The sequence below is a fragment of the Electrona antarctica genome, assembly GCF_951216825.1.
Source record: "Electrona antarctica genome assembly, chromosome: 21".
Lineage (NCBI taxonomy): Eukaryota > Metazoa > Chordata > Actinopteri > Myctophiformes > Myctophidae > Electrona > Electrona antarctica.
Genome location: NC_136802.1, coordinates 19,621,468 through 19,648,186, shown reverse-complemented (window position 1 = coordinate 19,648,186; position 26,719 = coordinate 19,621,468). Strand labels below are relative to the sequence as shown.

Sequence of the window (26,719 nt, the reverse complement as noted above, 5' to 3'; positions counted from 1 at the left end):
TGCAGAGAGTGAGACCTTAGTGTCAACCCCTGACACATACAATTCCACTGGACAAATACTATTTCTAAGTGCAGACACTGTGTCCCTAGGGAGGATCTACAAATGGAGACGTGTGTCTCTCTCTCTCTCTCTCTCTCTCTCTCTCTCTCTCTCTCTCTCTCTCTCTCTCTCTCTCTCTCTCTCTCTCTCTCTCTCTCTCTCTGTGTGGGTGTGTGTGCCATCTACTGGTGAAATTATGACACTGCAGACATAAATGGAGAAAGGGAGTAATGAGAGAGAGGTACAGACAAAAAGGAAGAGCAAATCATGAGTGATAAACGATCCTCTTTGTAATCCTGTGAGTGTGATAATTGATTTTCGCACATTGATTGTGCGTTGATCATGGCTACTGTTTTGAAAGCGACGATGTGCGTTGTCCGACATTACTATACCACTAAATCTAACACTAACCCTAACCTCAGTCTTGACCCGCCACGTAAGTCCCCTAACGTCATATCAGTCTTAACCGGCCACGTAAGTCCCCTAACCTCATATCAGTCTTATACCGGCCACGTAAGTCCCCTAACCTCATATCAGTCTTAACCGGCCACGTAAGTCCTCTGACCTCATATCAGTTTTAACCGACCATGTAGTCAGTTGACAACGGGCATCGTCGCAGTAGCCGTGATCAACGCACATAATGCAGCCTACTGAGATCTGGTATGTCAGTAGACGGCTACTGAGACCATTCAATGCTCTGATTAAACGTGATTGTGTCCCTTTCAATGCATTGATGGCATTCGAAACGGGTGAAAAAGATCTGCATGTTACATTAGTATTATGTAGCTTCTGTTTAGAGGAATTAAAGCACCTTTCGAGCAACAACAAGCAGACTTGTTATGATATCGCTGCCCCAATGTGAATCATGTGCCATGGTAACGGAATTCATGTATCCCATTATTAAATGAATGCGCTTAGACTCGGACCACATTCAAATGGCGCGTATATAATCATTTCATGTTTTAAAGAGGTGGATTTACCCTGTCGTGACTTGAGCCGCATTGTGATCCCATCCCGGCGGAAGTCTGACTCTGAGCGCTGTCGACAGACTGTAAAATCATAATTTGCATATTTTTTCCATATTTAGATGTCTCTCCACAGTCACCAGACTGTGTGTGCTCATAATGGTGTTTTTATTTTTTTTAATTTTTTTGCAGCACAGGTATAAACACAATCTGTCAGTCTGCGCAGTGGTGGAAAGTAATATAACTACGTACATTTATTCAAGTACTGTACTTTCGTACATTTTTGAGGTGTACTGTAGTTTTATTTTACTGGGGTATTTCCAATTTTCTATTACGTTTAGTTCTACTTCAATACATCCCAAAGATAAATATTGTAATTTTATTCCACTACCATTATTTTAAATCTTCCGTTACTGCACTGGTTACTTTGTGGATTTTGATTATTGTTACAAAAACAAACATTAACCACTCCAGCCCTACTGTATGATGTATATACCTGTACTTTTTTAGTACTGTTTGAAATGAGCTGTGCGTCACGGTGTGATGCATTGTGAACTTGTAAATCAGCTATTTTCAAGAGATTTTTCTTATACATGTTGAACTAGTTCGGGGCGGCGGTGGCTCAGGGGTAGAGTGGCTGGATGGTAACCGCAAGGTTGCCAGTTCGAACCCGGGCTCCCCCAGAGTTACCGTCGAAGTGTCCTTGAGCAAGACACTGATGTGCTAGTTGGTGCCTTGCATGGTTTCCGCCGCCATCGGTGTATGAATGTGTGTGTGAATAGGTGAATTGATGCACAATTAGGGATGCACCGAAAGGGAAATTATTGGCCGAAACCGAATATAGGAAACAGTTGGCCGAAAACCGAATATCCGAATATGATTAATATTATATATCTTTTTTTCCTATGGCCGTACCTTAAAGCTACCTGATTTATGGCAAAATAAATGGTTATGGCAAAACTTAACTTCAATAATAATCACTATTATGGGTCCATGAAACATTTATTCAGCTCTTTTGAATGCATTAATTGCATACACTATTCGGTGATATATTTTCTGCCTATTCAGGCCGAAACCGAATAGGTGGTAAATGCATTTTTAGCCATTTTCTGCCGAATATTTGGTGCATCACTATGCACAATCTATGTAAAGATGTGTTTTTGATCTGGCACCCAGCCTATTTGGGTGTAGATGTGTTTTTGATCAGGCACCCAGTAGGGATGCCGCCAATTAATCTTTAATAGCCAAAATATAGGCTAATAAGTAAGGCTGCATGATATGAGACACAGTTAACAATCGCTTGTTAAGTGCCTGCCAGACAGACAATCGGATGAAATGAAGGCAGTTGTAGACTAGTAGAGTGTAGACTAGTGAACTGAACGTTTTCTGTTTATATCAAGTACTTCATACCAGCCCCTTATGAAACTACTTCTCCCCAAATCCAAATGGATTTCATTTTCCATCCTGAATGGCAGTAACTAGCATACAATGAGAACTGAGAAGATCTCCACAAAGGTTTACTCATCAAAACTGATTATAAAACTGTAACCATCAAAGCATGCACTCAACATATAATGGTTATGTGACCATAACCATTTTTTTTTTTGGGGGGGGGGGGGTTCAATTAATCGATTATTAATCGGCAGAGCTGTCGATTATTCGATTTGGCTGATGGTCACTTTCTGGCATCCCTAGCACCCAGCCTATTAGGGTGTAGATGTGTTTTGGATCTGGCACCTGCAGCCTATTAGGGTGTAGATGTGTTTTGGATCTGGCACCCAGCCTATTAGGGTGTAGATGTGTTTTGGATCTGGCACCTGCAGCCTATTAGGGTGTAGATGTGTTTTGGATCTGGCACCTGCAGCCTATTAGGGTGTAGATGTGTTTTGGATCTGGCACCTGCAGCCTATTAGGGTGTAGATGTGCCTGTCTTTTTGGCTGTTTTTAGCATACTCTGGAACATTTGAAATAGGACATTCTGCACAATTTGTAGCCTACTATTACTTTTGGTACTTTTAAGTATATTTTGAATTTTGATGCCGAAACTTTAGTACTTTTACTCATGCACATTTTTAATGCGGGACTTCATCTTTGTAAATTGCGGTATTTTACTTGTGTACTTTTCCACCATTGCTGTGTGCTCATAATGTTTTTCTTTTCTGTCCATATCGGGTTGCAACTCGAACAGGGCTGAGGCGGCTCTAGCGAACTTCGAACTTCTGTCTGTCCGTCCGTTCGTGTGTAGAGGAGCAGCATTGATGCAGCCATGAGCTTATAATGATTGGAGAGTCTGGCTGTCTGCTAATCAAAAGTTCTGCGCTTGATTCTTCCCGACCTCTTGTCTATGTTGAACACACACACACACACACACACACACACACACACACACACACACACACACACACACACACACACACACACACCACAGACTAATCATGACCACATCAGCTGGGTGAAGCTGACAAAAGCTCTCCCCTTCCCCTTGCGACATGGCTTGGGGGGGGAGAGGGGAGAGAGAGAGAGAGAGAGAGAGAGACTGCTGTGTGTGTCTGCAGGGAACAGCATGTTTCTGCTCATTAAAGAGGGATTGATATGCAGACTGACACACACACACACACACACACACACACACACACACACACACACACACACACACACACACACACACATACACACACACACACACACACGCTGACTGTAATGTGCCTTGGCAGGTATAAGACACCGATCTGACACACAGAATGGTCTGATGACAACGCACACACACGTTAACTGAATAAATCATACAAGAAGTAAACAAACACGCACGTGCACAAACACACACACGCTCTCACACACACTCTCACTGGTGGGCAGGACAGTTGGTGTGATCAGAGATGCTTTCAGCTCTGTATGTGAAACGGAATAATTTGTCTCATCAGTGTGACATGATATTTCTGCAGTGTGCATGCATGTCTTCTTATGTAGGAACAGTACTGTTTCCTGGAGGCTATATATAGGAGTGGAAGAACTTGTTTGACTGGCTTGCTGCTGAGCACACACATACACACATGTCGTGTATCTCAAAAGGTGTATCCCAGAGCACACCTGTGTAGGCGGGGCTTAGCTGACTGGGGAAGTTTGAAAGAGGAAGTGCTTGTGGCATTGTTTGTTTGAGGAACAGACAGACGGCATGGACACACTTGCAACACGGGTGGAAAGACATCACAACACGTAGAAAGTGCTAGAAACACAGAAGAAACAAACGGCTGCTCAAAAGGACACAGGAGGCTGTTATTTATTTGTTGTACTCCAAACGATCGAGTCCATAGAAGAGAGAGACAGAGAGAGATTTAAAGAAGACAATCCGACTGACTGAAAGTAGCAAACAACAAAAGGAAAGACAAAAAGAGATAGAGAGAGAGGGATTGGCAGAAGACAGAAAGATTGAGTAGCAAAGAAAAAGAGCAAAGTGAAGGCAAATAGATCAAGTGAACAAAGGAGAGCAAGATAAGACAGAAAGATAAACGGTAGCAAAAAGAGCAAAGTACAGAGACATGGTGTAAAGTGGACAAATAGAGAGAACCAGAGAGAAGGAGAAGAACAACAACCGGCACTACCATCAACACCACAACCTTTTATTGTAGTATTAGTAGGCTTCACAGTAAGTCTAGTATTTTAGTAGCATTACTATCAGTAGTGTCGATGCTAGTGTTTTCTACTACGGCACAGTCTCTTGGAATGTTTGGATAATTGGCCAGGGACAGTACATCCATCCGAGTACAGTGAGCTGAGGTCATCACTGCGTGCCTGTGCGGTGGGCAGGTGATCGCGCGGGGGCCTGCGTGATGCCGGGTCTGTGTGGAACCACCATGTGCTGCCTGGTGCCGATATCCTTCCAGTGTGGGGGACAGGGACACGCAGGGGAGGGGGACGACAGCCAGCTCAGCCACGATGACCACCTCGAGACCACTTCTTACTCATCTGATAACAACAACCTGAAGAGCAAGGTGTGTGTGTGTGTGTGTGTGTGTGTGTGTGTGTGTGTGTGTGTGTGTGTGTGTGTGTGTGTGTGTGTGTGTGTGTGTGTGTGTGTGTGTGTGTGTGTGTGTGTGTGTGTGTGTGTGTGTGTGTGTGTGTGTGTGTGTGTGTTGGGGGTGGGGGGGGCACTTTAATTGCTGTGTACGTGCGTGCGCAGTGACAAGGTCTGATAGAATGTGCTGTAAATATTTTACAGGTTATGAAAGTAATTGTATGACAGCTTTCAAACGATGTCTCATGCGTTGTGCGATCTTCAAATTGTTGACTTATTGGAATGTCGTTGAACCTAAAAACCAAGGAAGCAGAGTTCTTTGATTTGTTTTCTCTCTCCTATCACTGTCAGTTACTAGTTTTAAGGACACATGACTGGTACTTTACAATGTGTGTGTGAGTACACTCAACCCCCCACATGCTTGCTGCATGGTGTGTTGTTGCTTCACAAGTGCATGTCACAGATGAGTCGGTGTGAATGTGTGTTACACATCTTACATGCTATGAGTGGAAAACGTGTGTATTGCTATGCTTGTGAGAGGAAAGTGTGTGTGTGTGTGTGTGTGTGTGTGTGTGTGTGTGTGTGTGTGTGTGTGTGTGTGTGTGTGTGTGTGTGTGTGTGTGTGTGTGTGTGTGTGTGTGTGTGTGTGTGTGTGTGTGTGTGTGTGTGTGTGTGTGTGTGTGTGTGTGTGTGTGTGTGTGTGTGTGGGTGTGGTTTACAGGGTTATAGTTGGGCTATAGCAGTGGTTTTCAACCATTTTCATATCAAGGACCATGTATACGGCATATACCACAGTATTGAGTCGACTGGGCTATAGTACGAAAAAATCCAAAAGATTGTATACTACTTCTTTCCAGGAAAGATGACAGAAGATATATTGCTGTGTCTGTGCGGTACCCTAGGGGGGGCTTATACAGTAATAGAACATGCGCCTTAGCGTCATGTACCCGTTCCCCTCTGAAGTGTTGTCAGTAAGTGTCGTCACCTCTCACCTGCGCTGTCACAACACACCTCCCCCTCAGAGTCAGTGAAACAGCTGATGCTCATGTCAGATAATATCTTTCAACTCACTGTCTTCTTCTTCTCGTCAGGTCTTAACAGTCTGCTGTGTGCTGTATGCGTATAGCACGAAGTAACCATACAAGCACTTGCCTCGACTGTGTTGTTTTGAGTCCCAAAGGGGATACATACAGTATGCCGTACTGCAGGGGTTCTCAACGTTTTTGGCCGGGGACCCCCGGAAATGCTTTGGCAATGTCTCGGGACCCCCGCCCCGCCCCCTCCCGACCCCCAATATAAATTGACTGCTACAATAACCTTAAACCATTTTGGGCGGGAACCCCTTTTGGTGTTTTAAGCATTGTTATAATTTAGCTATTTAAAAATAGCAGATCTTTTTTTTGAAAATAATTTGGGGACCCCCTAAAATAATTTGGCGACCCCCCGAGGGGTCGCGACCCACGGGTTGAGAACCCCTGCCGTACTGTACCTATACATGCTGAAAATGTGTGCCATCTCCTGGCATAGGCGTCATTTTGGATGGGTCCTCAAATTCAGTTATTTTATGTATATTTTCTTCCCCTCTTCCTTAACTAACGTTTCTTGCAGATTAATGTGATTTTAGATCGGCACTGAGTGCATCTTCATTATGTTATATTGACACGTTTTTGCATGTCTCCAACCATACGTTCATTAACAGTTTGACTGCGGAATTAATTAATCGCAATGCCCTGTTGACTGCCTAGTTTCAGTAACCTTTGAAGAACGACCGCACCAACATCATCGTTCCTTTTCATGAAAGTCCACTTTAAAATGGTGTGATCCTTTTGTCGTAGTGTTGAAAGATAATCCAAACAACACAAAGCGCCGGAGGAACGTGCCCGCCGCCATTGGAATGCATTGGGCCTCAATTTCCCAGAAGCCTTTGCATGCCAGTGCGACTGAAAAATGTGCAGTGACATCATCCGAACGCGTCACCTATCCCACTTTGTCCGATTGAAACCCTGTTTAAAACACGAATTAAACAATGAAAACGTAACTTGTGTAACTCCTTAGTGGGAGGGAAGCTGTTCCTACATCAATTAACTCGTGCAACTCGTGAATGGAGGGAAAGTGTTAAAGGATAATACGTTTCAAGACTGTTCTTACAATCAAAACAATAAAAACACAGCAAGCACAGAAAACAAATGGATAGAATAAAGAGAGCAAGAAACGACAATCAAAGAGTCAAAAAATAGTAACATATATATGTACATACAGTATGTATGTTCCATAATATACACCAAAATGTAGTTTAACAAGAATGCGTATCATTACCAGCCAGGTGAAACAAGCGTTCTCCGCTGTGCATTTGTCCCCCTTTTCTGTGGCGTTACAGTCTCTGGGTTGAGTCACCATAGAGTGCCTATTTTGGGCTGTGTCAATATGGGCAAACAAACACTTTATTTTATTTATTTATTTATTTCCCCTCCAAATGGCGTGTGTGTGTCAGGCCCATCGGGGCCAACTGTTGTGATGCAATTAGCGGCGCTCTAATCATAAGCCCGTTGAATTGTTTCACAAGCTTCTCTGCTGATCATGTCTGAGAGCAGAGCCACAGATAGAGAGGAATGCTGATGAGCAGAGAGATGGATCTTTAATGGAAAGAGAGGACAGTACACACGCTCAGACAGACAGACAGACAGACAGACAGACAGACAGACAGACAGACAGAGGCACACACACACACACACACACACACACACACACACACACACACACACACACACACACACACACACACGATCCGACAGAGCGATAGAGAAGTAGTGATGGGAACTTGTTATTTTCAGTGACTCAAGTCATTGATTTGATTTGAATTGCTTTAAGCAATCACACAAAAAAGGTTAAAAAGACAATTGAGGATACCGTAATGATGAGGAAAAAACGTATTTCAACTTATTTCCACTGTGCTCCTCTTGCGCAATCGACATCAACATACCGTAAATGTGCCACTGACTGACTGAACGGAAGGATGCTGAACCTTTGAGGAAGTTACCGCAATCTGCACCTTTGCCCGTAGAACATTACATTACATTACAGTCATTTAGCAGACGCTTTTATCCAAAGCGACTTACAATAAGTGTATTCAACATAGGTAGGGAACAAAAACTACTAATCACCAGAAGTCTTTAGTGCATTTTCTGCAAAAACAAGCAACCAAGAGTATACCTAGTGCTAAGGTAAAAATGCAATATATCAGCTACCTATTTCCTTAAACAGATGAGACAAAATAGCTAAATCAAATGAGCATGAGCTAAAACAATTAAGTGTATCGACTAAACAAGATCCAATAAACAATACAACAATAGAAAACAAGCGTTCGTACAACATGACGTAGCACTTGCCCTCAGCCTTGACGACCCTGCCCACTTATGCCTACAATAAATGTAGTTCATATATAGCATGTTATGTAGACAGATGCCAGGTTCATTTTGTTGGCAATGGCATCCTATAGTTTGTATATAGTTTCAATGTACTGTACAGATGATTATTATTATTTTTTGGTTTAGCTATGATCCTAGATTACTATTTTTATGCATTTGATGTGTTACCTCATGTTTTCCTTGCTTACAGTGAGTCGCTCTGGCTTTAGATCGTCTGCTAAATGCCTACATTGTCCCATTTAACCAAAAAGAACAAATTGCTTTTGAACAAATTACTCATGAACGGCACAACACTAGATTAGACTGGCGATTATTCCCAACCTGTGGGCAGGGACCCATTGGTGGGCCCTGAAATAATTGAAAGTACATGTACTTGGTATTTGTACTTTACTTGAGTATTTCTAATTTCCAATTATTTTACTTCTACTCGACTGCATGTCAGAGGCAAATATTGTACTTTTACTCCACTACAATTATTTGAAAGTAGTTACTTTGTAGATTTTGGTTGTAGATAGACAAAACATAACCACTTCAGCCCTATATACATTTCGGCCGAAATAGCAAGATCACAATGTGTCGCATTGCACGCTTGTAGTGATCTGCTATTGGATCTGCTATTTTCACATATACATTTGAAAACTTGAAATGGGACATTCCGTATAATGAGTATGACGTTTAGTACTTTAATCCATTGAGACCTGGAACGCATCCATGTCACGTTAGCGTTTAACCACATTAACCATTAACCCATTTTGGGCGGGAACCCCTTTTGGTGTTTTAAACATTATGTTATAATTTAGCTATTGAAAAATAGCAGATCTACAAGCTCATAGCGCGCCACCGAGTGGCGCGCTATGAACTTGTAGGTCTGCTATTTTTGAAAAATCGTTAAAATGTGCCTTTTTCTTTCCGAAAATTGTCATGATTTAGAAAACTTTTTTTTTTTAATTTCGACGTCAGGCCTGAATGGGTTAAGTACATTTGGATGCCAATACTTATTGGCATCGTATTTTTTCTTCTCACCTCTGTTTGCAAGTGGGCACTGATCCAGAAAGGGTTGGGAACCACTGACTAGACAGAGGACAAGAGAGGAGAGACATTAGCTTGCCTGCCTTTATGTGTTTTTATATCGATTTCATCAATCATTCATATGAATGATGAAATCGATATAAAATCGGAGAAGGCTGCAGTCAGGCAGGCTGATGTCTGTCCCTTTCCTCTCATTTTTACAAGTTTCCAGTGAAGAATCACTCATGTTTACAAGGCATCGGCCGCTGGTAAACCACGTTAACAAGATTACATTGACAACCATAAGAAATGGGTGTGTGTGTGTGTGTGTGGGGACGGGGGGGACGGGGGGGGGGGACGGAGGTGATCACATTTGAATTTCATTAAGGTCCTATCCTGACCTGAAAATGCATTTTCTGTTTACTAAAGACCTGGAGAGACAGGCACAATCTAGCAATTATTAATAAGACAAATACATTTTTATAACAAAGGCAAGTCACTTTACCCCACCTTTTAAAGCTGAAAATAATATTGTATTTTTTTGTTGAAATAATGTAATAATAGCTCAAATGTATATAGGGCTTCTCTAAATACCCAAAGCGCTTTACATAAAATTCTAGGAACAGACTTTATTCAAGAAAACAAAAACAAAGCAAAACAAGCACAAGATCAGTGCAATGTTAAAAACAAAAGGATAAACAAGGGATGGGGGGGACATCTTAACCAGACCTCAGCTGGGGAAAACTATCTTGAAGAGGTGGATTTTGAGTGAGGTTTTGAAGGAGAGAAGGAATCTGGGGCAACTCTGACATCGTTAGGGAGTGCATTCCAGAGGTTGGGGGCAGAAACATAGAAGGCCCTGTCCCCCCAGGTGCGGTACCTTGCGGACCTTCAGGAGGTTGGGTTCACTGGACTTGAGGGGGGCGGAGGGGGACATAGGTTTGAGAAGATTGGAGAGGTAGGGGAGCCAGGTTGTTGAGTGCTTTGTAGGCGGTGAGCAGAATTTTGTAAATGCAATGCTGGCTATTACAGCACCTGACTGTTATTTGGTGATGTGTTCATTCACGCATGCAATCATAGTTCCTGAAAACACACAATTAACACACACACCATGTCGGTTCACAGTGACTCACACGTGAGCTGTTGAACCCTCGGTCAACAAGACCGAGAGTGACTGTGAAATTATACACAGTGATGGTGATTGCAGACAAACATGCAGGGGAATTATCATTATACTGTTCTGCCACTAAAATGTAGAATGCCCTATCACTGGTCTCTTTCAAAATTGGCCTGAGAAAAATAAATTAAAACATGTATGCAGTCGACCACAATTGGAGGTGAATGTAAATTCACTGCTGCTGTTCTTTCCCGTTTCAGATGGTATTTTGTAGGAGTTGCATTGGTGTGGACTGGCCTTTAGCTTGTAGATCAAACGTGGTGATTGTCCACACCTATGTTTGAGAACTTTATTTGTAATGAATGTTTTTCATTTTATTTGAACATATTTTGAAACAATATTAATAATATAAATAAATCAGATAGACTACTCGCGAGTCGTGATCGACCCACAAAAATCGCAACAATTGGATCCCGACCCACTGTCTGGGGACACGTTAGACGGTCTCTGATTTGCTCGGGGCCTCGACCTTCCACCCTGGGCCATCATCACCACACACACACACACACACACACACACACACACACACACACACACACACACACACACACACACACACACACACACACACACTGTAAATTGCAAGGTGGTGAGTCGTGGCTGTGCCGTAAATCGCACCATCGCTCCCTCCGTGACTCTCTGCTTTGTCATCACAATGCTCCTGTCAGGGATGTTGATTGACTAAGTGCTAGACAGACAGACTGCTAATGGAGCATCTGGCGTGGCGCTCCACTTTCCTGCCTCAGGGGCTGTTCCTTCCAGGAGTAGAGGACGTTGAAGGCTTGCTTTGGAGTGAGTGTGACTCTCGCTCACTTTCTTGGACATGACTTAGCCACTGCGTGTCTGAACCTCTTGAACTGTGCCAGGGGTTACCAAACAATGGGTCGGGACCCGTTTTTGATTGACTGATTGATTGTGACAACCAGGTATAGTCTGGTGACCACCGGAGAGACGGGTGACAGGCGTAATGTAGACGGCACCCCGGGAGCAGTATGCGTTGACGCCCCAGCCTGCATCCTCCTTGAGAAGGAAGCCCAAAAACCTTCGATGAGGCCTTTAGGAGGGCCATTCGAGCCGCAAGCGGAGCCTGCAGTACCACCTTTGCCCAGGTGGAGCCTGCAGAACCATTGCGGCTCAAGAAACCACCACTCCCAGTGTCTGGTGCTGGGAGTCTGGTGCAACGCACAGGTCCTGGCGGTACTCCTGGTGAGAGCAGGAGTGGACCTGGTGAGACCTAGGAGGGGCCCGGACAGGAGTCAACCCACAGAGCCTAGTCCCTCCACATGCCATAATTGTACCTCCCAGTCTAGTCAGAGTAGTTCCCGAGTGGATCCAACGGATTGTGTGGCCCTGGTCTTTCCCTAGTGGGTCTAATCGAAGGGTAGCTACTGGGACGTAAGTCGGGACTTGATCACCCCGGCTGGGTCACCCGTATGATGTTCGTGAGACCCGAAACCCCGATGACCTTGGGATACATCACTGAGGATACGTCCCAGGTGTATTTAAGCGATGTATTTTCGTTCTTGATTGATTGAATAGTAAATGTAAATGTAAAAACAGCAACAGAGTACAGTCAAACACTTTTGAAACTTAACTTTTTAACATTTAATTTCATAAGCTTTAAAAAAAAGATATGACTTTTAATAATGTATTAAATTGTGAGCCCATTTATACCGTGAAGCCGATTCTAGCACCTTCTAAATCCTGACCGAAGTTTTCTGAAAATCTTCAAATATTTATTCAAAAATTACAAAAAATGTGTTGCTATATACTGTACATAGCAACAGCAACCCCAAAATGAGTTGTCTTGAAGGGTAATAATAAAACAGGAGCATACATGGTTAATTCATAATAATGCATTTTCTGTAAGTTTATTATGCATCTTTTTGGGAACAACTGAACTATAATAGGATCACTGGCAATGCTAGCGTGTTCTGTCACGTCACGTCGAGTCACTGATACACACATGTCGTAAGCTTACACAAAGTCCACTGATGTGTACAGCGTGAATCCTTGAGTCACCACTCGTCAAACAATAACGCAACGCCTCTGATTGGCAAGTCACTCCAACTACTCTGTGTGTGTGTGTGTGTGTGTGTGTGTGTGTGTGTGTGTGTGTGTGTGTGTGTGTGTGTGTGTGTGTGTGTGTGTGTGTGTGTGTGTGTGTGTGTGTGTGTGTGTGTGTGTGTGTGTGTGTGTGTGTGTGTGTGTGTGTGTGTGTGTGTGGTTTTCTACTCCCTCCCTTTGTGACTGACTGACAGTATGACTGAGCCTAGTCGGAATTACGTCATATGTCAGCCACCTCTATGGACCTTATGTGTGTTTAGAGTACTTTTAACAGAGTAGCAGCCAAGTCTATGGACTTTTAATGTTTTTTATAGAGCACTAGACGTCACGTCATGTGGCAGCCAAGTCTATGGACGTTTGTTTTTTGGGCGTGCATACGTTGGTTAGACATACTAACAGTCCGCCAACACCGTCGCTGTCAACATGCGTGGCCGGTTACAACTAACCCGTGGCTCCCGACATGTGTGGCAGGTTAAAACGAACCTGTGGCAGGTTAAAACTAACCCGTGGCTCCCGACATGCGTGGCAGGTTAAAACTATTATGCCTGTCGGAATGTACGTCGGACCAAACACATGCATTTTTTGCACAGTGTGCACATACATATTCGTAAAGAAAATTCACCTCAAAATTATAAGTACAGCACTTGAGTAAATGCACTTAGTTACTTTACACCGCTACATGTCTCTGGTGTCTTTTCTCTGTAATGTTGTGTCTTGTAGTTCTTAGTGTTCTTTCTGTTTTGGGCAATTTTCTTGCGTTGTTGTTTTTCTCTCTCTCTTGCATCATGTTGAGTCTCCACTGTCTTTCTGTTACGTTGCATCATGTTAGTCCTGGGAAACGTTTTTCGTTAGGGAGGGATTTGTTGGCTTGTTGTCCCTCCTCAGAGCGTTTTTGTGTCTTTGTTGTTGTTCCTGTTGCTGTCAGACAGTTTTTATGGTTCCCTAATTCCCATCTCAACTCGCCAATGATGCGTGCGGTTGGTTTAGAATAGATTCTTGCTATCAATGCTTGGTCTGCTCGCCCTCTATTTATCTGTGTCTCTCTCTATCTGTATGTCTGTCTCTATTTGGGATGGATGGATGGATGGATGGATGGATGGATGGATGGATGGATGAATGATTTTATGTTCGTGTCTGGCTGCCTTTCACAGCCCATCCCTTACAGCAGTCAGCAGGGGTTCCCAAACTGTGGTGCGTACATCCCTTGTGGTGCGCGAACGCCCTCAAAAAAGTGATAAATATCACACAATGTTTACATAACTCTGATCAAGAGTACATTCATGTAGTCCATTTGTCAAGCTAGAGACGAACGTGGAGGGCAAGAGAGAGAGTGAGAAAAAAGGAGATAATGGACTAACTGGCACGCGCACACGCACACGCACACACACACACACACACACACGGTGTCTGTCTCTCTATCTGTATCTCTGTCAATAGCTATGTCTATTCATCCATACGTCTTTTTATTGTATGTTTTTTCTTTTTATCTTTTTATCTTCATGCCCTGCAATTCTTCTCACTCTTTCCTCTCTCTAGATCTCTCCCTCCCTCACTATCTGTTTACTGTATACTGCCTCCTTTGGTCCCGCCCCTCTCTCTCTTCATGCTGTTTTGTTCGCCCCCTGGTTATACAAGCTTGCCTATACTAATACCAACATTCTCGTGTGTGTGTGTGTGTGTGTGTGTGTGTGTGTGTGCGTGTGCGTGTGCGTGTGCGTGCGTGCGTGTGCGCACGTGCGAGTGCAATGAATTAGATTTATCACTAGTCTAGAGGTGGTTGCTTCTCCCCAATAAACTGAATATACTGCATATTACTCCCTTTATCAGAGAGAGAAGATGGTTAAGCAGGTCAGCGGATGGAGACAGATGAAAGGGAGATAAGCACAAATCCAGAGTGAGAATGTGACATATAGAGGGACACACACACACACCCCAGATGACCTTCAGGTCCGCCATGGTGGGGTATAGGTAGATCTCTCTGGCTCTAAACACAAGCACACGGCAGCACGCCACACGACAATGCCGCATTCCAACCAGGTATTCAATCAGTCATCGCAACCCGTCTCACAGATGATACAGTCAGGCTGCCAAGCATTAATCTCACTTTATGTTCTCTCGCTCCCAAACCGAGAACCCACCGCCACCCACCGCCCACATCTAATTTATTCATTCCACTCGCTCATCATGCCCGCAATCTGGTGTCTGTCTTCTCCTTGTTGTCGTTTCCATTTTTTGCTGGCCGTTATTGAAATTCCCATGTGTACATATTCCCCTGTCTCTGTCTGCCAACCCAAGCTGTTTGGTCTTGGTGCAGTGGGCTTTCTCAATTATTTCATGTCAGGGACGCCCAAATTGATATGTATTTGGCCACGATCCCACATTTGAAAATGATGCCAGCGACCTCCATAAGAGATGATTTTGTTTGATGATTTTATCATAGCCGATCGAATCGACACACGCGGTGCATCATGCTGTCAGCTTTTTGATCAGCTTTTTTCGAATAGCTGGAAAGATAAGTAGGGCTTAAAGGAGCACTTTCAAGTTTCAACTGTATTTATTATAATTGGCCCTCAATAATGTCCATATTAAGATGGCAATAATTATGTCCGTCTACTCTCTGTGTCTCGTTAGGCTGTGGACAGTTAAGAAACCTGCCCATGGCATCTTCAATCCAAGCTCACAGCCTTTCTCTTCCTGGAAAGTTGGCATGCTGAAATTACAAAATATTTTTGAAATCTTGTTTGGAATGACTTAAACCATCCTACATAATGATATCACGGGTAGGCAGGTTTCTGGCAACAAAATATTCTTTTGTTTTGGGTCTGGGAGGCGAAATCTCATCAATTGGCCATCCGTGGCTCAAATGATAAATAAATATATAAGACCTTGATATGAAAAGGGTTGAAAACCACTGGTTTAAGCAAGTGTTGCACAGTTTGACAGTATTTTTGCTTTATGACACACTGTATTACAGCACAGCGATAAAGTGCAAAGACTGACAAAGAAAAATGCTGACGCTGAGGTCATGAGTTGTGACACAGTCTGTGTCTTATAGCACTGGTTAATTTTTTGACTAGCTGGCTCACTACTTGCTATAACTGGCTAAAAATCACACAACAAAATATGATTGGACTAACCGATCAATTACCTTAATTACCCAAGACCACAATCCATCTTACTCCTCTATCTTCCTTTCCTCTCTGTCACCCTGTTTACATTCCCAAGCTTTTGAGTCATGTTTTCTCGTCTCATTGTTTTCTACTGAGCGCAGTCCTTGGTGTCTGTCCAATGATAAATGGGCAAGGTGAAATGTCCAGTCATGTAGTTCAAGTTGGCAATGCTGCAGGGAAGTGAGGTTTAGTACGCACGCACGCACACATGCACACACACACACACACACACACACACACACACACACACACACACACACACACACACACACACACACACACACACACACAGGTTTGCGTTACTATAGGACATGAACATTTTAGGACGGAAGTTTGATGAATGTTAATTGTATTGTTTTTTTGCGGGGCATTTCTTAACATTAAACCTAAAGCCGAAAAATAGCAGAGCTACTAGCATGGAGATCGGCTTGACACTGACTTGCAACTAATTAACGGATTAACTCTTAATTCCAACCCCTAAACCTTACCTCTAATGTCGTCTACCCCTCATGAATTTGTCTGGTTTGTTTTCATAATTGACCTGGTTGCTTATTTCTCTCGCAAACACTGCCTGCAGCAATGTTACTACAAAGTCACCAGCTCTTTTCCTATTTGTGTAAAGAATACAAAATGTAGTACAATGTGAGAAGGTTAATTAAAACGGCACTAGGGGGGGAATACCAGACAGGTCTGTTGTTCAACTGATAATTATTAGCATGAACAGCTGTTCTCCTTTCTGTTTTACAACAAGAATTTATATTAGTAATACAATGTTGTGTCCTTACTAATGTCCTGACAAGCACCCTATCCCCCCCCCCCCCCCCCTGCATTACATTTCAATAACATGGATAGTCCAAGGTGAGAACAGGCTAGGGAGACAAGGCGGCAATCTGACTAGCTGTCCAAAAGAGTAATCTGGAAGACATTTAAATTCTTCCCTATACAGACGTCGGACAATATCTACATGGATTAAAGTTCCCAGTCGCCACGACTGATTTCAGTCATTTGGATTCCATAGTAGAACCCAGCATGTCTTCTATGAAAGCATGTTGCGCACCGACAATAGCCGATTTACAAGCTCACAGCATGTCACAGTGCGACGTGCTGTGAGCTTGTAAATCAGCTATTGTGAGCTTGTAGATCAGCTATTTTTGGCTATTGGTTATTTTATGTTGAAAGTATATTTAAAATGGTCTAAAACCAGCACTAGAATACATGTTTAGAGCAATCTTCCATAAACAACAATGGCCTCGGAAATGTCATAAAAAGCAAAGATTAATGCCTCAACCTGTGATTTCTTCAACTGGTTCTAATCAATGCAGAGAATGCAGCCTGTATACCAACATCATTACAATCACTTTTTGAACGGGTGATTTATGTGATGACGTTGTTTTATAAGAACACACACACACACACACACACACACACACACACACACACACACACACACACACACACACACACACTCTCATTAAGTTGTGCCATTGTCTTGATTGATCGATCTCATCTAGTTGCCGTGCCGACTGGCACAGGAATGTGACAGATGTGCAGGTAGAAATGGTAGCCATCAATAACGTGTGTGTGTGTGTGTGCGTGTGTGTGTGTCGTCCGTCACTGCATGCACGTGTGTGTGTGTGTGTGGGGGGGGGGTGCATGCATGTGTTACACTGCGTGCGTGCTTGTGCAATTGAGCACAGGTATGTGCGTGTATCACTTGTAACAGAACCCTGTTATCTGGGGTGACAAATTAACATCTCTATGGCGACCCCAACATTCTAAATCTAACTGATTACCCAGAGTGCATTCCTGACCTCTCCGCGCGTGTAGTCATAAATAAAACGAGAGAGCGAGAGAGAGCGAGCGAGGGAGGGTTATAGAGAGGGAAGGACAGGATAATGAACAGAAAGGAGGATAATAGGAATGTTCGTCACAGCGCAGCAGCCACAGCAAAGCCAGACCTAAATTAAACCGGTATCATTATTGTCCTGCCAGTGTTCAGCGTAGCAGCCTTGCACATACAGTTGGAGGCCATCGATATTGTCCTTTTCTTTTTACTGAGGTTTGCGTGATCTGCGCAAAAGGACAGTTTGGTGTTTTAAACATTATGTTATAATTTAGCTATTGAAAAATAGCAGATCTACAAGCTCATAGCGCGCCACTCGGTGGCGCGCTATGAGCTTGTAGGTCTGCTATTTTTGAAAAATCGTGAAAATATTTATTTCAGAAAACTGGAGGATTTAGAAGGATTTTTTTAAATTTTGAGGTCAGGCCTAAATGGGTCAAATGATAAGGGACAATATCGGTGGCACCCAACTGTACCACTGACTTAACTGCAAGATGTGCGGGAACATGAGGAACGTGTACAGTAGGCTACTGTATATTGTCGCGGCCGAGCAGAAGCGGAAACCTCTCATCTCCATATTCTATTTCTTATTTTTCTATTTTTATTTTATTGTAAATTAACGCCCTACCACACCTGATCACACAAAGTGGTGTGTTTTGAGCTTGTGGATCTGCTACTTTTGCTAGTTTTGAATAGAGGGTATGCGCAGGACATCACTCATCATCATACCCGGACATTTTGCCGGAACAACTGAGTGGCAAAAAAAACTATTTTCTTGCCTTGACAGACCATACGTCAAACAGAAAATCTGATTGCATTAAACGACGTTAAACGATGTTAAACTCATTTAGCCACTCACTTTGCCACTCGATTTGCCACTCACTTTATGCATGCGCCTAGTCCCTACCCACTATTTGAATCGCAAAAAGCAACAGCTTTGGACATGTTAGGTGTCCACCCGACAGGGACGACGTAGAAACCGGTACTTTTCAGGAAATTAAAAACGAGAACCTGTGTAACAATGTACCATGTTGTTAATACTTTACATTGCATGGTTATTATATTCATAAAAGCGACAGACAAACTTAGCCACTCAGCCTGAGTTCTCTATTTTGGGCATGTCATTATTAGTCTTGCTAATAGACAACTATTCTACAATCTCCGATAGTAGTACAGTTGCAGTTATACAACATACGGATTGTAGCTTTAATAGGAAACGGAATGAATAAGATAAATCAAAACTTGGCTCAAGTCTAAAGTCTCTCTCTCTCCTCTCTCGTTTATCCTTCCAGAAAAGTGTAAAGGAGGGAATCCTTCTGAAGCAAACCAGTTCGTTCCAGAGATGGAAGCGACGGTACTTCAAGCTGCGAGGAAGGACACTCTACTACGCCAAAGACTCCAAGGTACAGAACAGCAACCAACACTACTGGGCACAGCAGCCGCCAACTGTTACCCCCCTGACAAACACATTAGTAACATTTAATGGTGCTTGAAACCATTAGCCTCCCAGCTACACTACCAATACAGCTTTAAACTTGTTCTGCCTCCCAGCTACACTACCAATACAGCTTTAAACTTGTTCTGCCTCCCAGCTACACTACCAATATAGCTTTAAACTTGTTCTGCCTCCCAGCTACACTACCAATATAGCTTTAAACTTGTTCTGCCTCCCAGCTACACTACCAATACAGCTTTAAACTTGTTCTGCCTCCCAGCTGCACTACCAATATAGCTTTAAACTTGTTCTGCCTCCCAGCTACACTACCAATATAGCTTTAAACTTGTTCTGCCTCCCAGCTACACTACCAATATAGCTTTAAACTTGTTCTGCCTCCCAGCTACACTACCAATACAGCTTTAAACTGCTTGAAACCATTAGCCTCCCAGCTACACTACCAATACAGCTTTAAACTTGTTCTGCCTCCCAGCTACACTACCAATACAGCTTTAAACTTGTTCTGCCGGTAGAAAAATAAAAGTAAGAACAATGTTCCTTTCCGTCACTAAACTAATGGCCTAAGTAATTTTTTAAGGTTTCGAGGAAAAATAAAAACGGATCCAAGACAAAACTATGATATTTCGTAATCATTTCACCAAAAACATTTATAACGTTATGTAAAATAATATGATTAAATATGATTAAACCTTAGACTTAGGCCAATTTACTTACTGACTTACTCCTGATGACGTCACAAAACCATTGACTTAGGCCAAAACATTGCATATTTTGGCCTATAACTCACACTCATTTTACTAAAAGGGGCAGGAGGATCAGCATCCTCAATTAGGACTTTGGCGATTTTACCAGACGTGGCCAGTGTCATGTGGAGCTGACTTAGGTCCAAATTGTATTTTAATAATAATCCTCAAAAAGGACTTAGGCCATTAGTTTAAGATGGTGACCTTTTGAAACAACGTTATCTATGCTTTTCTTGTTGTCAGTCTCTGATATTTGACGAGGTGGACCTGTCTGACGCCAGCGTGGCCGAGACCAGTACCAAGAACATCAACAACAGCTTCACGGTAAGCATAGCGTCTTGTATCTTGCTCACGGACACCTTGACAAATAGCCGGGGGCCGGGAATCGAACCTGGGACCTTATGTTTCCCATTCAGCTATGGCCGCCCAAGGCTGCAGGCATGCTTTCTCGATTGATCTATACCGCGGTTTGAGTGAGTCCCTCTTTGATTACGATGCCATTATTTTCTCGCACGTCTAATCAAAGTGTTATTTTTGTTGTGACGGGGTGTCAAGTTATTTTGGTTTGAATAAACCAGTGGTTCCATATCTTTTTTAGATCAAGGGCCCACTTGAACATCTTGAAAGATTGATTCCCCACAGGTTGGGAATCAGTGGGATAAACTTGAGTTGCGGTCGTTTTTTTCCCGTTTCTCTCTCTCTCTCTCTCTCTTCTCTCTCTGTCTCTCGTCCTCACCTCAGCTTAAACTTAAAACCCTTTTATATTCACCAGTCTTTGAATCCTCTTCATGAAACATTAGAATGTTAAGAAATGTTTGCCTTGCTTAATGTTTTTCTACTGTCTGACTACTATGTCTCTGTGTTGTTATATTAAATACTGACTGATCTGTTTTTCATTTATTTTCTCTGACCTGAGAAGCACTTTGGTACAATACGAGTTGTTCTTAAATGTGCTGTATAAATAAATGTGATCTCTGTCTCCCTCTCAGGTGATCACTCCGTTCAGGAAGTTGATGCTGTGTGCAGAGAGCAGGAAGGAGATGGAGGACTGGATCGGCGCGCTGAAGTCCGTCCAAAAGTTGGAGATCTACGAGGTAAAGCACTCTGACGTAAAGCACATCAGAATCTTTCAGGTCTCTCTCTAGGTCGCCCTCAGACGAGCCCTCCATCGTCGCTTCCAGTCATCCCGGTTCTCCATATATCTCTCTAGTTCATTGGTTCTTTGCGCTCCTGCGTCGTTCTTGAGTACATCCACGTATGTTAGTGTGGGACGTCCTTGTGGTTCCCACAGTACCAATTTGCTGGCTGGCAGTTCTTGATGCCTTTGCCTCTGGCTGATATTCTCTGGCTCACCCTTGGCATTCCATCATACAGTTTCTTGTTGGTAACATGTGTACTCTTGCTGATGTTAGGTACTGCACACAACATTCTGGTGCAGCACCCGTCTAGAGACTTCTGCAGCGTTGGCTTCAGGGTCCAGCATTCACTGCCGTATAGAAGAACAGGTCACTTCTCTTATACTGCCTTTCCTAGACCCCACAGCTCTCCTTTCTAGATGCCTAGACCTCCACAGGACTGTTTGCTAGATGCCGCTTAACTCCTAGACCCCAGAGCAGTGTTCATTTTAACAGCATACTACTAGTCGTATCTTGAATAAAATGTAATTTTAGTTTTAGTCCTACGGGCTGGGGTGGCAGCGGGGAGTGTTGGTTGGGAGGAGTGGGAACAGATGCTCTACTACGTCTGTGGGGGCTCCTCACTGGCAGGTGAGCCAGTAGGATACAACAGTACATCCTCCCGGTGGGGGCTCCTCACCTGCAGGTGAGCCAGTAGGATACAACAGTACATCCTCTCGGTGGGGGCTCCTCACTGGCAGGTGAGCCAGTAGGATACAACAGTACATCCTCCCGGTGGGGGCTCCTCACTGGCAGGTCAGCCAGTAGGATACAACAGTACATCCTCCCGGTGGGGGCTCCTCACTGGCAGGTGAGCCAGTATAGGATACAACAGTACATCCTCCCGGTGGGGGCTCCTCACTGGCGGGTGAGCCAGTATAGGATACAACAGTACATCCTCCCGGTGGGGGCTCCTCACTGGCAGGTGAGCCAGTAGGATACAACAGTACATCCTCCGGTTGGGGGCTCCTCACTGGCAGGTGAGCCAGTAGGATACAACAGTACATCCTCCCGGTGGGGGCTCCTCACTGGCAGGTGAGCCAGTAGGGTACAACAGTACATCCTCCCGGTGGGGGCTCCTCACTGGCAGGTGAGCCAGTAGGATACAGCAGTACATCCTCCCGGTGGGGGCTCCTCACTGGCAGGTGAGACAGTATAGGATACAACAGCAGTGACAACACACATAAAATGTGTGTGGGGAGGTGTTATGTGCTTAGGTCAAGACTCTCAAGGCTCTATACCGTTATCTTGGCAGTTTATTGTCCCTTTAAGACAGGTGGTTACGTCATCACACGTGGACCGTGGACGTAGGAAGTGTGCTGAAGACAGTTAACAATAAATGGATAAACTTTCTATCGTCTGTTGAGTATTATGCTGTTCATGTAAGTGGATACACATAACAGAAGGAATTAATTGGCAAAGGAGAAAAGGGGGTAAAAAAACCCCATTCAAAACGGAAAGAGAGAGAGTCTTCATTGATCATTCTATTTATTTTACGCTTGTTTGAAGGTCCTTGTGTCTCTGCAGGTATCTGTCTTTATCTTTACCTTTGATGAAACCTCATTACCTCCTCCTTCCATTCCCTTTTAACAATCGAACTTTGTTCTTTGTCACAGTTCATATATTTTCACAAGGCATTATTCTTCCACCCTTCCTCCCTTACACTATTATGTCCTCATTCGCTCACTCTCCCTCTCCTTCTCCCTCTCACTCTCTTCTCCCTCTCACTCTCCCTCCCGTCTCCTGTTCTCTTCATTCTTTGGCAGATTAATGCTGCTCATAACATCAGACACCCCTATTTTGATAAAAGGCACATGGCAATTGTAAGCCGCTACTTGTGGCCAAGCTTAACTGCTCCTTGTATCTCCAGCATCTTAATCTCATTTTTTGTCACATTATTGAGCCCTTAAGATTTTGATTCACGTCTGCTGACTCAGTCCTCCGTAGTAGAACCCCATATTGTGTGTAATCAGTCTGAACGGGGAAATCCTCTCATCTTAGGGATTATGTCTTGATAAGAGTAAAGGCTATATTTCATTTTTTTGGGGAAAAGGGCATAAGTGGTTAAGCAAGGGATAATCAATGGGGAGCAGGTTATTATTTAGAAATAAACCCAGACAGGGATGATCAGACATGTAGCATTCTTAACTCTTTTAGGTTCCAGAGCAGAGCCAGGGTGAGAGAGGTGATTGTGATTTGTGTATGGTTTTCTTTAATAAATAACTTTACTCAAAGCTGGACATAGGAGTTGCTAGCGCCCCTCAAAAATACACTTGCTGTGGGAAGAAGACTTGAAACTAGCGATTGAAAACATACAAATATTTATGAAAAGGTTTACTAAGCAATGAAACCAAATGCAAAGTTGCGCCAAGTCATCATTGACTCCAGTGGAATATACTGTAAAGTAGAGGAATCATCAGAGGAATCAATGACACCTGCTAGGCCATTAATGACTTCTGTATTGGCTTCATTTTCAAGCGTGAATGCTTGACACCTGGTTGTCTCCACCAGGCCGAAGGCAAATCGGTACACATGCTCTCCATAGTCATGTGATCAAGACGGGTTTGTTTGATTTCTCATAATCCACCCTCATTGGCTACGATTGGCTTCTAAACTTTTCAGGAGTAGCCCACTTTGTACCCGTTTTGTACAAATCGCCACAACTACTCAACGCAGCGTCCGATTGTGGTGAAACTGTGCATGCATATTCCCACTAGGCTTTGGAAGAAATGCCACTTGACAGTTTTCAAATCAGCCTCATGGTGGCGCTACAACAGGCCAAGCCGTGTCACACACACACACACACACACACACACACACACACACACACACACACACACACACACACACACACACACACACACACACACACACACACACACACACACATTGCTCCTAAACATTTTGCCAAACATCACACACACTCCTATCCTCCTGGTGGAGACCTGTGACCAGAAGGGCACTTTTTCTAGTTTTATATGAATCAGTGATGTCACTGCCCTGTCCTCTGTGTTCGTGTCTTCTCATAGGCCAGTCGGTGATGTCACTGACCTGTCCTGTGTTCGTGTCTTCTCATAGGCCAGTCGGTGATGTCACTGACCTGTCTTTGTGTGTTGGTGTCCCCTCCCAGGCCAGTCTGTTCAACATGGAGCACTTCTCGGGGATGCACAACTGGTACGCCTGCTCCCACGCCAGACCCACCTTCTGTAATGTCTGCAGAGAGGCCCTGCCGGGGGTCACCTCACACGGACTGTCCTGTGAAGGTAGAGCCCCTCGACGCACGCACACACACATTTATTCATGACTATGTTGAGTCTAAACTAACCCATATGCTCTAAATGTCATATTTTAATTTAGCCATCTGTTGGTGAGGGCCTATTTGCATACACAGCGCCCCCACCCACCACATCAGATCATTGTGGTACTGTAGCTAATACTGCTTTAGAAGCCAGACATAAATTACATGGACTGGTTATATGTATGAGTGGTGATTTAAGCTCAAACCATTAGAAATACACTTGAGGGACATAATTATACAACATGATATTAAATATAAAAAAAAACAGTTTTAAAATGCATTGATGCATTGACGTCTGACCTTCTGTTTAGTGTGTAAGTTCAAGGCCCATAAGCGATGTGCGGTGCGCTCCACCAACAGCTGCAAATGGACCACGCTGGCCTCCATAGGAAATGACATCATGGAGGACAAAGAAGGGGTGAGTGTACACATACATTGTTGTATACAATAATATATCGCCGCTGACCGGCAGAAACCGTTCAGGTTTTTGTTTTGTTTTCATAAATCAGTGCTATTGAACACCCTTTACGTCTTACAATATATAACTCACAATACAAACTTTGATGAGGCAGTATTGCTATGTTTTCCCTTTTTTTCATTACCTGGAGAATAAAGTGTGTGTGTGTGTGTGTGTGTGTGTGTATATACACATTTGTTTTTCCATTTCCTTAAAAAAAAAAAATTACCTGTTTTGTTTGACATTTGCATTGATTTGACTGTGTGCATGCGTGCTCCTCCTAGGTGACCATGCCTCACCAGTGGCTGGAGGGCAACCTGCCGGTCAACGCCAAGTGTGTGGTGTGTGACAAGAACTGTGGCAGCGTGCGCCGGCTGCAGGACTGGCGTTGTCTCTGGTGCAAGGACATCGTAAGTCACGCTCCCTCCATGCAGTGTGTCAGGGAGGTGCCAGATCATAGGGTGCCATGAGACATGCCGACATGCTGGCGACATGTCGCCTCTGCATGTCGCGCATGTCTGAGACGCAGACGGGCTGTCGGAGGCATGTCACATGCAGATGTCCACGATCTCGCTGTCACACCAAGATCCATAGATATATATATATAAGAAAGCTAGATGGCTCACCCGCGCTCTGGCCATTGGAGAGCGACGTTGCTGCGTGGCGGCCATCTTACCTCGGGGCAGCATAACATTGTTTCAAACGGTTTGGTTTGTTATAAACGTCAGAGACGTCCGCATACTTATATGCTTTTATACGACGTTCATATAAAAAACGAAATTAAGCAGATAAGCGTCCTGAATCATAGCCACGTTGACATCGTTTGTAATAAACCAGCTCGTTTGTAAATCTGTCAAGATTTGAGCGAGTTATGACTGTTTTTGTTTGAGCTGCCATTGAACATACTGTACTGTAGTCCCGAAGCAAGATGGCCGCCGGGTGAACTACGTCAGAGACTCCGCCTTGAGCCATCTAGCCTTTATATATGTCTATGCCAAGATCTACCAACCAAAAGATAAAAAATAAAAAAGTTGGCCTCCTGGTGGCGCTATAAAAGGCAGATGTGAAAAATGCAGGTCAAAGGTTTTTCCTTGGCCTCTAGGGAGTGTGCATGCAACGTTTCACGCAGATCAGTGCAGTTATAGGTAAAAATGTGAACATCTACCTCATGCAAATACCCTATCCCCTACACGGACGGACCGACGCACACATGGACGGGCACACACACACGCACTCACGCACGCACGTCCGTCCGTCCGTCCGTCCATCCGTCCGTCCGTCCGTCTGTTTCTGTCAGTTCCAGGGAACTTCATATCTTTCTGAGAAAGAGGGAGAATTACTGAAAGCATGCATCCCATATTTAGTGCTCACAGGGGTAACATGATCTGAGGTATAATTGTGCGATGTCAGACTGCAGTACCCACAGTGCTGAATGAGTAATGTGCTTATGTAAGTTGGTAGGATGCTGTCCCTGTATAGCCTCATATATAAATACCAATGGATCTGTCCTAGCCATATAGCCCCCATATAGCCTAAATCCCAATCCTCGGTGCATGCGCGCACGCACGCGGTCATTAATGGCTTTACTAGTACTCAGAATGGGATAAAGTACGATGTTGAGAGCTTAATAAAACAATAATTTGAGGTGCTAACCTTAACTCTTAATCCGCCAGTATTTATTGATAAATTGTGATATATTTCACGCCAGCATTTTCAGCTTTTATTTTGAAGAGCCAAATTTCCAGACCGGAAGTGATGAACTTATGATAGGGTGTGTGACGATGCAAGTTCTCTTCCTTGTTTACCGTCCTTTCTAAGTGAGTCTAATGGAAGGCATCACAGAGTCTGCTCTGGGCCGTGGAATAAACCTTGTTTTGACCAAAA

General features: G+C 43.7%; 1 protein-coding gene across 1 annotated transcript in view; it reads left to right on the top strand.

Moving 5' to 3' along the window:
- Nucleotides 1-26,719, top strand: part of LOC306913597 (diacylglycerol kinase delta) — a 112,684-nt gene that overhangs the window by 54,961 nt on the left and 31,004 nt on the right. Inside the window, exons 5-10 of the mRNA XM_079490358.1 lie at nt 18,999-19,109; nt 20,149-20,229; nt 20,895-20,999; nt 24,211-24,343; nt 24,690-24,796; nt 25,120-25,245. Of these exons, the coding sequence (XP_079346484.1) occupies nt 18,999-19,109; nt 20,149-20,229; nt 20,895-20,999; nt 24,211-24,343; nt 24,690-24,796; nt 25,120-25,245 (663 nt within the window). The remainder of the gene's footprint in view (nt 1-18,998; nt 19,110-20,148; nt 20,230-20,894; nt 21,000-24,210; nt 24,344-24,689; nt 24,797-25,119; nt 25,246-26,719) is intronic.